The sequence below is a fragment of the Trypanosoma rangeli genome (assembly GCF_003719475.1).
Source record: "Trypanosoma rangeli strain AM80 chromosome Unknown Tra_15.4_contig_00114, whole genome shotgun sequence".
NCBI classification, from domain to species: domain Eukaryota; phylum Euglenozoa; class Kinetoplastea; order Trypanosomatida; family Trypanosomatidae; genus Trypanosoma; species Trypanosoma rangeli.
Genome location: NW_021705859.1, coordinates 4,707 through 15,326, shown reverse-complemented (window position 1 = coordinate 15,326; position 10,620 = coordinate 4,707). Strand labels below are relative to the sequence as shown.

General features: G+C 54.7%; 4 protein-coding genes across 4 annotated transcripts, besides 5 other annotated features; all 4 read right to left on the bottom strand.

Moving 5' to 3' along the window:
* Positions 1 to 680: 680 nt before the first annotated feature.
* Positions 681 to 716: a microsatellite.
* A 5-nt stretch (positions 717 to 721) lies between these two features.
* On the bottom strand, positions 722 to 2,962 carry TraAM80_04074 (uncharacterized protein; the record flags this gene model as incomplete). The annotated part of the gene is made up of 1 exon (XM_029381018.1): positions 722 to 2,962. The coding sequence occupies one exon, from the start codon at positions 2,960 to 2,962 to the stop codon at positions 722 to 724; it is 2,241 nt and encodes a 746-aa protein (XP_029239111.1).
* A 351-nt stretch (positions 2,963 to 3,313) lies between these two features.
* Positions 3,314 to 3,355: a microsatellite.
* Positions 3,356 to 3,619: 264 nt separating this feature from the next.
* On the bottom strand, positions 3,620 to 6,652 carry TraAM80_04073 (uncharacterized protein; the record flags this gene model as incomplete). Its single annotated transcript, XM_029381017.1, has 1 exon — positions 3,620 to 6,652. The coding sequence occupies one exon, from the start codon at positions 6,650 to 6,652 to the stop codon at positions 3,620 to 3,622; it is 3,033 nt and encodes a 1,010-aa protein (XP_029239110.1).
* Positions 6,653 to 6,983: 331 nt separating this feature from the next.
* Positions 6,984 to 7,008: a microsatellite.
* A 445-nt stretch (positions 7,009 to 7,453) lies between these two features.
* TraAM80_04072 (putative glycerol kinase, glycosomal) lies at positions 7,454 to 8,446 on the bottom strand (the record flags this gene model as incomplete). Its single annotated transcript, XM_029381016.1, has 1 exon — positions 7,454 to 8,446. One exon carries the CDS (start codon positions 8,444 to 8,446, stop codon positions 7,454 to 7,456), a length of 993 nt encoding a protein of 330 aa, XP_029239109.1.
* A 75-nt stretch (positions 8,447 to 8,521) lies between these two features.
* Positions 8,522 to 8,548: a microsatellite.
* A 390-nt stretch (positions 8,549 to 8,938) lies between these two features.
* Positions 8,939 to 8,976: a microsatellite.
* A 287-nt stretch (positions 8,977 to 9,263) lies between these two features.
* On the bottom strand, positions 9,264 to 9,689 carry TraAM80_04071 (uncharacterized protein; the record flags this gene model as incomplete). The annotated part of the gene is made up of 1 exon (XM_029381015.1): positions 9,264 to 9,689. One exon carries the CDS (start codon positions 9,687 to 9,689, stop codon positions 9,264 to 9,266), a length of 426 nt encoding a protein of 141 aa, XP_029239108.1.
* Between the last annotated feature and the right edge of the window lie 931 nt (positions 9,690 to 10,620).

The window sequence follows — 10,620 nt, the reverse complement described above, 5'->3', positions numbered from 1 at the left end:
TTGAGCGTGCTAGAGATGGAAAGGGGGTGGGGGGTCAATGCTAAAGCACCCACGCACACACCGACAGACAGGCCGACGGGAAAAGCAAAAGAGAACGACAACCAAAGAGACGCCCCCGGACGATAACGATTTCCTTTCCCTACGTGACTGTGCCGTCCTGCCTCCACTGAGCCAAAGTCTCCGTATATATTATACACACACGGGTATGCAACTACGTGTACGTACTAATGTCCACCTATCGACGCTCAGACCGAGTGCGGGCGCTGTGGCGTATATGTGCGTTCCCCGCAACGCGGTTGCTACGGCACGAAAGGAAGGAAAAACGTGGGAAAAGGACCACAATGGAGCTGCGCAAGGCACCCCTTCCCCAAAGCAAACCAATACACCCCCCCCCCCCCCCGTGGGGGAGAAAAGACACGCAAAGACAAAATAAGCAAAATACGGGAAAACAGATGGAAACCCACGGCAGAAATACACCAAAAAGCTGGCACATTCCATGCATGGAAAAATAAGAAGCACAATAACAGGAGCAACACAAATGACAGTAAAAAAAAAAGAAAACGAGGCCGATGGGGAGCAAAGGAGAAGAAAAAGTAAAATGATTCACTCACCGTTCTCGCTATTGCTTCTCTTGTTTGTTAGTGACGCGGATGCAAAAGCAGCCACGCTTACACCTACGCAGAGCAAGAGCATAACCACAACAAGAACAAGAAGAAAGGCCTCACTCCTCATCACTTTCCAACGAAAGAAGCAGCTGTTGTGTGCTTAACTGTTGTTCTGCCCGCTTCATCGCACTACTCGGTCCCTCAGAGGTCTTTGCAAACGGACTGGTGACCACAGGGGTTTGCCACGAAACCCTGCCACGGCCGCCACTCCCCTCCCTCGTGCTGTTATTCCCGAGGCACCTCGTTTGCCTCGGCGGGGTGCAGGCGACGGCCTTGTTGCTGTTGGCGGTTTCCTTTGTCTCGCTAGATTGGTCGACCTCCACTGCACCGAGATGCTCTTGCAGGCTCAGTGAAACCTCAAACGGCGTAGTCTCAGTCGCCTCGCCAAGCAAGATGCATTGAATGATCCACTCCACAGAAACCACAGGGATGACAGGGAGATCGCGCTGGCGGCGCTGCGTCATGAGACGCTGCAAGACATCATGGGAAGTGGGCCGTGTCACGCTGCCACCGTCGCTCAGCGCGGTTTGATACGTCATGGGAATCGACTGCGTCTCCACGGCAGCCCCTTCCCCTTCCGCACCTCGCACGACCCTTCGACGCAGTTTTCGCTTTCTGACCCCCGCCGCTCTCGACACATCGCCTTGTTCCTCCTCGCATGTTCCCTCCACTCCCTCCTCCTGCGAGAGGGGGGCACCGTATCCAAGATCAACGAGGACGGAGAGGTTCAGACTCAACGAACTGCGTGAAACAAAGCCACCTAAAATACGCACAAGCTCCGTGAACTGGTAGGCGTGGACAAGCGGGGAGTGGCTGACAAAGGCGAACACCATCCCAAGAAAGATAGGCCTATAGTTGGGACCAACGTCCTGCTGCAACATGCCAATAAGAGTATTCTCAATGCTCGGGTCCTTCCGAGGCATTTGCATCGGCATACCACCAGATTGCTCCTCCTTCTTTTCCTTGTCTCCCTCTTCCTTCCTCCCACTGAGAGTGCTACTGAGGCGCACGTTACTTGAGTACATGGGATGCAGATGGGCAGAGATAATCTTCGGGAATTCCCCCAAGGAAATAGCATCATAGAGCCACTGCGGTGTCAGCACAGGGATACCCAGCGCCTTGGCAAGCAACACCATCGGAGTCAGCTCCCCCCGCCCCCCCAAAACCAGGTGCGTTGGCTTCCGCACGCGACCAAACACGCGTGGCACAAAGATACCTCCCAGCTGCTCAACAACGTCACAGAGAAACTGAATTTCACACTCATCCTCCCCGGCCACGGCAATGCGGAGCTGCGAAAGGGTCGTGGGATGACGGACATGTGACGCACCAGAATGAATGTCATGTTTCACACCCGGCTCTGCAGTAACCAACAAAGTGATGAGGCGGGCGTCCGTGAAGGCCATCGTGGGCTCTGTCGTCCCATCATTCGTCGCTGACGCGGTCGTTCGTTTCTGTAACTTACTCGTTCTCTTACTCAGCACCCCATCCGAGTGCTCACCGCCAACACTGTCAAAGATGCACTGCCCACGTTTGCGTCGCACTGCTGGTGGGCCGTCCGTGAAATTCCGTCTGCCCCTCTTTGCGGTTACCGTTGACGATGACGATGTGGCCACGGCGACGGTACTCGCTGCTTCTTCCGCGCAAGGAGCATCCAAGGCGCCCACATAGAGAAACGGGCCACCAGTGCGGTTGCCCTCGTCCGTGCTATCATCTTCAACAACAGCAGGCGCTGCTACCTGTCTTGTGGTGGCTCGACTCTGCACCTCAAAGCCCGCGACACGCCCCCCCGCCGCGTGTTTACGCTCGTCCTCCGCAACGTCATCAAGGTAGGGAATGGTGGACAACCCCATGGAGGTCCTCTTTGGCGGTAGCTCCGCCTGCGGGCACTGCTCCTCCTCCGTTTCTTCGTCGCGTCCGGCGGCGTTATCCCCTACGGCCGCGTCTTCCGTCCCCTGCGCGTGACCCAGTCGTGGGTGAACGAGAAACGCCTCAGTCGACAACCGCTCCATGCACTTGGCACACTCCTGAAGGTACGCCGGGGCAACGATGATCTTTCCATGTGCTATCGCGTTCTCAAGAAGCGACTCATTCCCGCAGTGAAACACAATCAAGTCCGCCGTGTTCTCCGAGAGCGTCAGGGTGGCGCCGAGCTTGCGCAGGGCCTTCTTGGCATAGTGCTTCATGCGACTACCCCCAGCGCCGATAGTGTTCTCGCGGATGTGCAGAAACACCCGCACACCGCCGAATGGAGCCGCAGATGGCGTCAGCAAGGAAGACGACGCTGGGGAGAGAACCATGAGTGACACACCAACGTCAAGCGACGAATAAACGACAATGACAATAGAACGTTGTGAAAGAGTAAGGAACGTCTGTCAGTCCCTTCCTGTGGGGAGAGTTGAGAGCCACGCCTCAGTTGTGACAGAGTACAAAGACGCGGTGGTAGATGCTAATTCTGGTTTCCCTGCAGTGTGACTGGGCGGGGACGCACTAGAGACGAGACGGCGAGAGGACAGAGATGGGGGAAGCAACAGCAACAACAAGATGCAACGACGTGCAGGAAGCAAGCCATTTAGTGGCACATGTCACCGCCCCCCCCCACCAAACCAGAGACACAGATGTATTGCATTCAACATCATAACCGTGCACGATCTCTCTCTCTCTCTCTCTCTCCCTCTGCCCCCTCTCTCTCTGAGAGACATGCACACATACGTGTCTACTAATTCAGGTTCCATTTACATAAAGTTGTTTGCTTGCTCGTTTGCCCTCCCTTCTCTTTTTTCTTTTCTTCTTGTCGGGGGTTGTTGTTTCGCCTTCCTTGTGCTCCCCCCCCTCCCCCCGTTCACCGAGGCAAACACACGGGGTGGACGGAAAGTAAGACATCTTCGTCCTAATCGTCATCATAGCAGCGGTGGAGCAAGCAAACAAGCAAATTAAAAAACGCGCGAGCGCCGCACTTAGTCACCCACTAACGTTTCCTCCTCGTTATTGTCCTGCACTTCCACCGCATTCTCTTCCGTGCCCAAGGTGTCGTAATCCTCAAATCCAAGCAGATTCTCCGCAAAGGCGCGGGCCGTGATGGTGTCCTCAAGCATTTCAAGGCGCACCCCTTCGCCAAGCAGTGATCGTAGCCCCGCCGAAATCTCCTCCTGCTGCAAAGGCTCACCATGCGTGCTCAGCAGCTTAAAGAGAACATCCCTTGTGATTTGGCCAGTGACCGCGTCCGCCCCGAGTGCCAGGAAGGCGGCCTCAATATCTTGGCGTGCGATGCCGTAAACGGGTCGGTAATTCACGTACAGGCGCATAAACTGCGAGAACTTTAGCGGAATGCAACCCACGTCACACTCCTCCACTGGTTCATCCTCTGGACCGTAAATGTTTGCCACCTCGTACGTCAGGCGACCAATCTCTAGCTCCGACGGGTAGTACCCGAGAGCGCGGAAAAGGTTCGGAAGCTGCGAGAAGGGAACCGCCCCTAGCAACTCACGCTTTGCGGTTGTCTCCTCCCCCTGAAGTCGAATCTGAGCGTAGTAAAAGTAGTCCACAATTTCACGCATAAATTGTCCCTCACGTCCGCCCTCGACGGCGGCTATAAGGTGATCCAATGGGACCTCGTCCCCATTTTCAGTGGAGGCGGTCTCCGCCAGTGCGGTGTCAGCATGGGGCACAATCTTCTCCCCATTCACGCGCCACTGCATCACGGACTGGTCATCGCCGCCAGCGGTAAAGACGAAAGCACCGTCGTACGACCTTGCCACGCTTGTGATCGTGCCTGGGTGCGCCACAAACCCCGTCGACATGCATGGGTCACCGAGCAGCGGCAGTCGTATCAGGCCAATCACCTTCTCCCGAGTGGCATAGAACAAACACGTTTGCTCACTCCCTGGAAGCGAGGGCACCGTAAACATCTCCGCTACAGGACCTCCAAACGTTGGTGCCAGCACAGACTTGATGCACTGACGGCTCCAATCGCTTAAAAACACTGTGATTTTGTAGTCGTTGGTTGACACAAGCAGGAAATCGTCGATGTCGGCTTCATCACCCTGCCTGCGGCGTTTCATGTCTTTCGTAACACCACTTTCTTGCACCCACAGAAATCCGGTGGGGGAGGCGCCCTGTGTAATCTTGTGTGCCGTCCGCACAAGCAAGCCTGACTCCGGCTCGGAGTTCATTAAATCATACTCTACAAGCCGTTTGTCCTCCCCAACAGAGAGAAGGCGTGGCAAGCCGAAGTCGTCACCGAACTGAAGCCCAGAAATGGCCCCCCTATGCGTCTTGTGACGACCCACGATATCCCACTCCATGGGCTTCGTCATGTTGCCCTGAGGGTGATTGAATTCGTACAGACTCACACACCCGCTGGCGTCCCCTGTGGCGAGACGATCACCATCGTCTGAGAAGAGCATACGTGTGACACAGTCACACCGCTTGGGCCTAATCGTCTTCTTCTCCTCCAATGTATTGGCATTGAGAAACTTCACAATGCCATTGCAACAGCCAAGGACAAGGTACTCTCCCTTTGGGTCATACGCCATGCAACTAATTTGTATGCCGTGAAAAATACTGAGGACCAACACCTGTTTTGCAACGTAGTCCCATACATGCACATGGCCGCTATGCCCTGCCACGGCAATCCGTGCAAGCTTCGGATGAGCTGCAAGGCACTGAATGCCCTTTTCCTGCCCCTGCACAATAAGCTTGCCACGAAGCAGCTCTGGATTCCCGCCATGGAACGCCTTACTCGCCACGTCAACGATCATAGCATGGGCAGTGGAGATCATAAAATTGGGTGCCGAGAATTCCTCCACTGCAAGTGTTCTGCCAAGTGCAGCCTTTTTCTGTGTGGATGCCTTGAACTCTCTGCGCAACTCATCCATCACTAGTGGGGCAACTATGGGGGGGCGGTCAAAACTGATAGATGTCACTGCTCCACCGTTAAGGTCCTCAAACCACGCCACCAGACGCAGTTTCGGATCGAGGAACTTAACATGCCCGTCCATGCCTCCAGAGACAATGTAGCCACTTGACCACGTCAGAAACGAGACCCCAGAGGAATGAATCCGCACCATCTTTAGCATCGTCTTGTCCTGCTCCTTCGTGACCCGATCACGTGGCTGCACCTCCCACAGAATCACATCTCCATCGACCGTCCCGCTACAGGCCATGCTGGTGCCAGGAACAAACATCGTTTGCGTAAAGTTGCCAACGGACACTTTCAGGTTCTTTGCCAAAATAGGTGGGGAATAGTACTTTAGCTCGCGCTCCGCCCAGGACCAGAAGAGCACACGACGCAGCCCATTCGTCACCACAAGGTGTGGATCATCTTCGGAGAAGCGAATGGAAGTTTGCTTGTCTTGGGCTGGAATCAAGCGGCAGTACTCCGGCACAGTGTTGCTGACCAGCGCGAGTTCGCCGATGAGGGTGTCGGTGACACCACGGCCGTCATCAATCTCCGTCTCTGAGGTCCATCCCCAGAGCATAATCTCCTGCGGGATGCGGTGATTCAGTGTTGCTATGTACATGCCATCCAGACTCATAGCACATGCCATAACCCCACCGTAAAGGCCTGTCAATATTGTACGCACCGGAATACCCGTCTGCGCATCCCAGATGATCATCAGCGAGCTGTCATACTCAGCGTTATTCTCGCCCTGCTGGTCATGCCGCTCCACACCAGTGCTCGTCATCCCCGGATGCTTCTGGCTGCCGTTAACCAAAAACGCCTCGCCCCAGGGGGATTTATTCGCTTCACTGGAGCCGTTGTCCGCTGTCACAATGAAGCGTCGGCTACGACTGCATGCGGAGGCAACAATCGTGTGACGGTGCCCCATCAGGTGACGCTGAGTGTTAAGCACCGCATCGTAGATGATACCAATAGTGCCCAATGGTGTAGAACACCACCCGCTCCGTGGGAGAGGAGCTGAGATTATGAATAACGGACCTAAAATCCTTGTGCAAGCCAAAGGCCCACTCGAGGCTAAGGCTCTCATGCGAAGCCGCAGGCTCCTGGCAGCGCAGGACGCGCTCGGGAGACGGCATGGGTGCTCTTTTCCTCCCTCTCCCTTTCTTTTTCAAACACACACACACAGGCACAGGCAGTGTGCGGCCATGCGACAGAGGGAGTGGAGGCGGAGAAAGAAAAGAATACATCAAGGGGTGCAAAGGGACAAGCCAGGCGGCATAAGACAGACGGAGGCGGCGGCGGCAGCAGCAAATAACACCGCAAACACGCGCACATCAAGAAGAGGAAAAGTGAATTTGCATAAAATGTCGTCTCTTCGCACATATCCTTTTTTTAAAAATTATATATATATATTTAGTGCGGCAGCGGCAGCGGCGGCGGTGGTGCTGAGAAGGTTTTGGTGGCTGTTGTTTTCTTCTATGTGCGCTCCTGCCTCTTTGCTCCTCAACAACCCCCCTCCCTCGCTTTCGCTCACGATCCTCCCACCCCACTCACTCCACCGCCCTGCGCTCCTCTCACCGGGATTCTTAACTTTTATAAGAAGAACAAGAAAAAAAAATGCATGCGCGGCCGCCCCCTCGCTCCACGATACACACACGCACACACAACAACGATTGGACCCCGTCGATACCATTTACTTCGCGCTCGCACCAGGTTACACGCGCAATGACACAGCAAAGCGCGAAGACAGACGGAAAGACATGCAACAAACAAAAAAAGACAATGAGAAAAAGAAATTACGGGAAACAGATAACCCCCATTCCCTCATCTCAGCCCTCGCGTTCGATGTTTCCTGCATGCCCACCGCCGTGTTCTGGACGAGTATCGTTTAGCGAAATGCAGCACCAAGTTTGCGTGGGCCATGTGGACTGGCCACACCGCCCTGGCCGTGGTGCGTCTTATCCTTCATGTCCTGACGCCCATGGCGCTCAATCTCCGTCAAATGACGGCGAAGCAGGGCTGCGGTGTATTTTATCATCAGCGCATCCTTATAGCTTTCCGTGATGAAGTTATCGCGACTACTCTGCTCCTTCTTCTCCGCCAGAATTGTTTCGTAGTTCTCCACAATGGCGGCGCTCTCACTGCTGGGCTTGTGACCCGAGGCAAGGATGGCGCGGGCGTGGGAAATGGCCTGATTGAGTTTCTCCTGCACCTTAAGCAGGGCCGACTCCACCTGTCGCGCCTCAGCGTCCTTTCGATTGCCGTCTTTTCTGCCTAGTTCCCCCTCTCTGGCGGCCGCATCCGCCGCAACGTGGTCGAGGTTCGTAATTCGGTCCGTCGGGTATGGCACGCCGCCGCCGCAGAGCGTCTTGGAAATAATTTCCGACAACATCACGTTCATGGACGGCGTTTCCGCCTCCATGGAGACGGCTAGCTGCTGCCTCCGCTCACACTGAGCAGTGTCCCCCTTCCTAAGATTGTTTGTGATGTACGCTTCCCAGCGAATACTGATGTCGGTTGCACTCGGCATGCGTACAACCAGCATGACAGCCTGATTCTTAGTGAATCGTGCGCCTGGTGCCTGACACCACAACTCGAACTCTCGCTCATTCTCCGGTTCCGGCGTGGCCGCCGCATACCAGCCGACCAGCGTGATGCTGGGCGTGTAGCTTTTCTTAAGCGAGACGCGCTCCTTGAGCTCCTCCAGGTACGTCCGCGTGCGTACATCGTCTGTGGACTCGTGGGTGCAGGGGATGTAGTCCGTGATGCTGATCTGGTTGCCGCTGCGGCTCCCTACAAGGTACCCAGCGGAGCTGCGGCGGCGCTTGGCGTGCTCAACGATGGCGGCAGCCACAAACGGCGGAAGCACAACTGTGCCCATCATTTCTTCAGTTTTTTATTTTTTATTGTTTGGTCGGCTTCGCTTCTCTCTCTCTCGCTTTCTGTAGCTCGAAGTACTCACACACACACACACACACACACAAGCAACAAGAAATAAATAATAATAGTTTAGTCCCCCTATCTGTTCCTTTTTTACTTTGGTTTCGTGAAGGAGGTGGTGGCGGCTCCCTGTGAAGGCTGAAACTGTCACCGGCCGCCCCCGCCCAGTTATGCGTGCATGCAGGAAGAAAAAGGCAAAGAGATAAAAAAAAAAAACGATGTGACTGTGCGGCACCACAGCGTTCAACCTTGGCAGTTAAGGCGGCGGCGGACGCCCACACACCGCTCCATATTGTGCCTGACCTCGAACCACATGATCCACTTAACTCCTTTTTTCTTTTCTTTAACTGGAAGGCGACATGTGTGGGTGTCAATCCACCGCAATCCGTCAGCCGCCCTACACTCACCGTCAGACGATTATCAAGGGGCACTGCACACACAGACACAGACGCGCACACTCCACCAGACACATTCACGTGCAATGCATGGCTAACAGCTACTATTCCGCTAAACATTTTCCTCCCTTGCTTGCGAGAAACAGATCTCTCTTAAACCACAGAGACTATTTCATCACGCCATATCATCTGTTTCTCCCTTACCACCATCCACGTTCCTTCCTGTTCTTGATGTCCGCCGCCACACGCCCGCGGTGACGCATCGACAGCTGCCTCCCCCCTTACACACATACAGCCGCCACGGCTAGTGACCGTCAAAGAAAGGTGTAGATAATGTAAGGATAACAATAACCATAAACGTACTCAGTGGCTATGCCCCTCACCGTCCTTCTTGTAAAAGTCCTTTCCAGGAAGCGTGTCGCCCGCCGGCTGCACATTGATGTCCTTCGGGCCGTAGGCGGAGTAAAGCTTTTCTATGTCCGTGAAGCAGCGCACCCGCAGCTGGTCCTCTGCGGACAACTTACGCACGTCCTCCAGTGTGCCTCCCCACCGCATGATCATTGCCTTCTCCACGTGGTCCACGTCCAGCTTGTGCTCCTGGTGCCAGCGGTGGTAGAAGTAGATGAAGGGGATCATCACGGCATACAGGCGGTACTCTCCAGGAAGGGCCCAGTTCAGCGTGCCGTTCCACGCACGTTGAAAGTAGTACTCACCAAGCGCACGAAATCGCATCACAGGGCCATGCAGGAACTCCTTCGACACCAGCCTGCTGTTGCGATAGGTAGACATAAGCACCATCTTCGCTGCTTCACGTGGCCGTCTTGACAACGTCCCTCAACTCCTTTTTTTTTTGTATGTGTGTGTGGTGTATTCGCTTCCTTGCCTCCACCCTCACGCAGTGTATGCACACAAGTATAGATAACTTGCACACATATACACATTATTTTTATGTTACAAAGACACACACCACCACGAAACAGGTCAGGCAGAGAAAAGTGCACCAGAGCGAGCGTTGACAACCCCACAGCACCAACACACACACACATAAGAACACACTGCGTACGTATGCGGCGGCAAGCAATGGTCACATGCAATGCGACAGCCACTCCCACTCGCCCATCTTTTCACTTCCGCCCACTCTTCACAACAGCCACCACCAACGCTGCTGCACCACGCACCCTTCAATGAAAACTACAAAAAATATTTAAAAAAAAAAAAGAACCGCCAAGCTGCTCAAAGCTCACTTCGGACAAAAACCAATAATTCACTTGATTCGGCACTCCACACATGCCCACACTTAAACGCAGGAACCCAAGAACACGTCATGCAAAATAAAAACGGCACGGACACTCAACACTACAAACGCTAATGAATACGCAGACCACTGGACTCCACGTCGTACACAGCGCGGTACTCGTCGAAGAGCCGCTTGAGGGCCGTGACATACTTGTCGTGCCAATCCTGCAGGTCCTCTGATGTGGGCTGGGGGATCTTCGGCACTGGCAAGGGTTCCCCAACCACCACAGTGATGGGGCGGCGGTGCGGCAGGATGCCAAAGCTGTAGTTGAACCAGCCACGACCAAGGAACAGGGGAAGACCAAAGGTCGTGACTTTGCGAAACTTCTCCCCCACGCGCCTCCACCACGCAGAGCCCGCAATGCGGGGAATTCGGTAGACGTCGTTCTCCCCAAACGCGTACACGGGAACCAGCGGAGAGCCC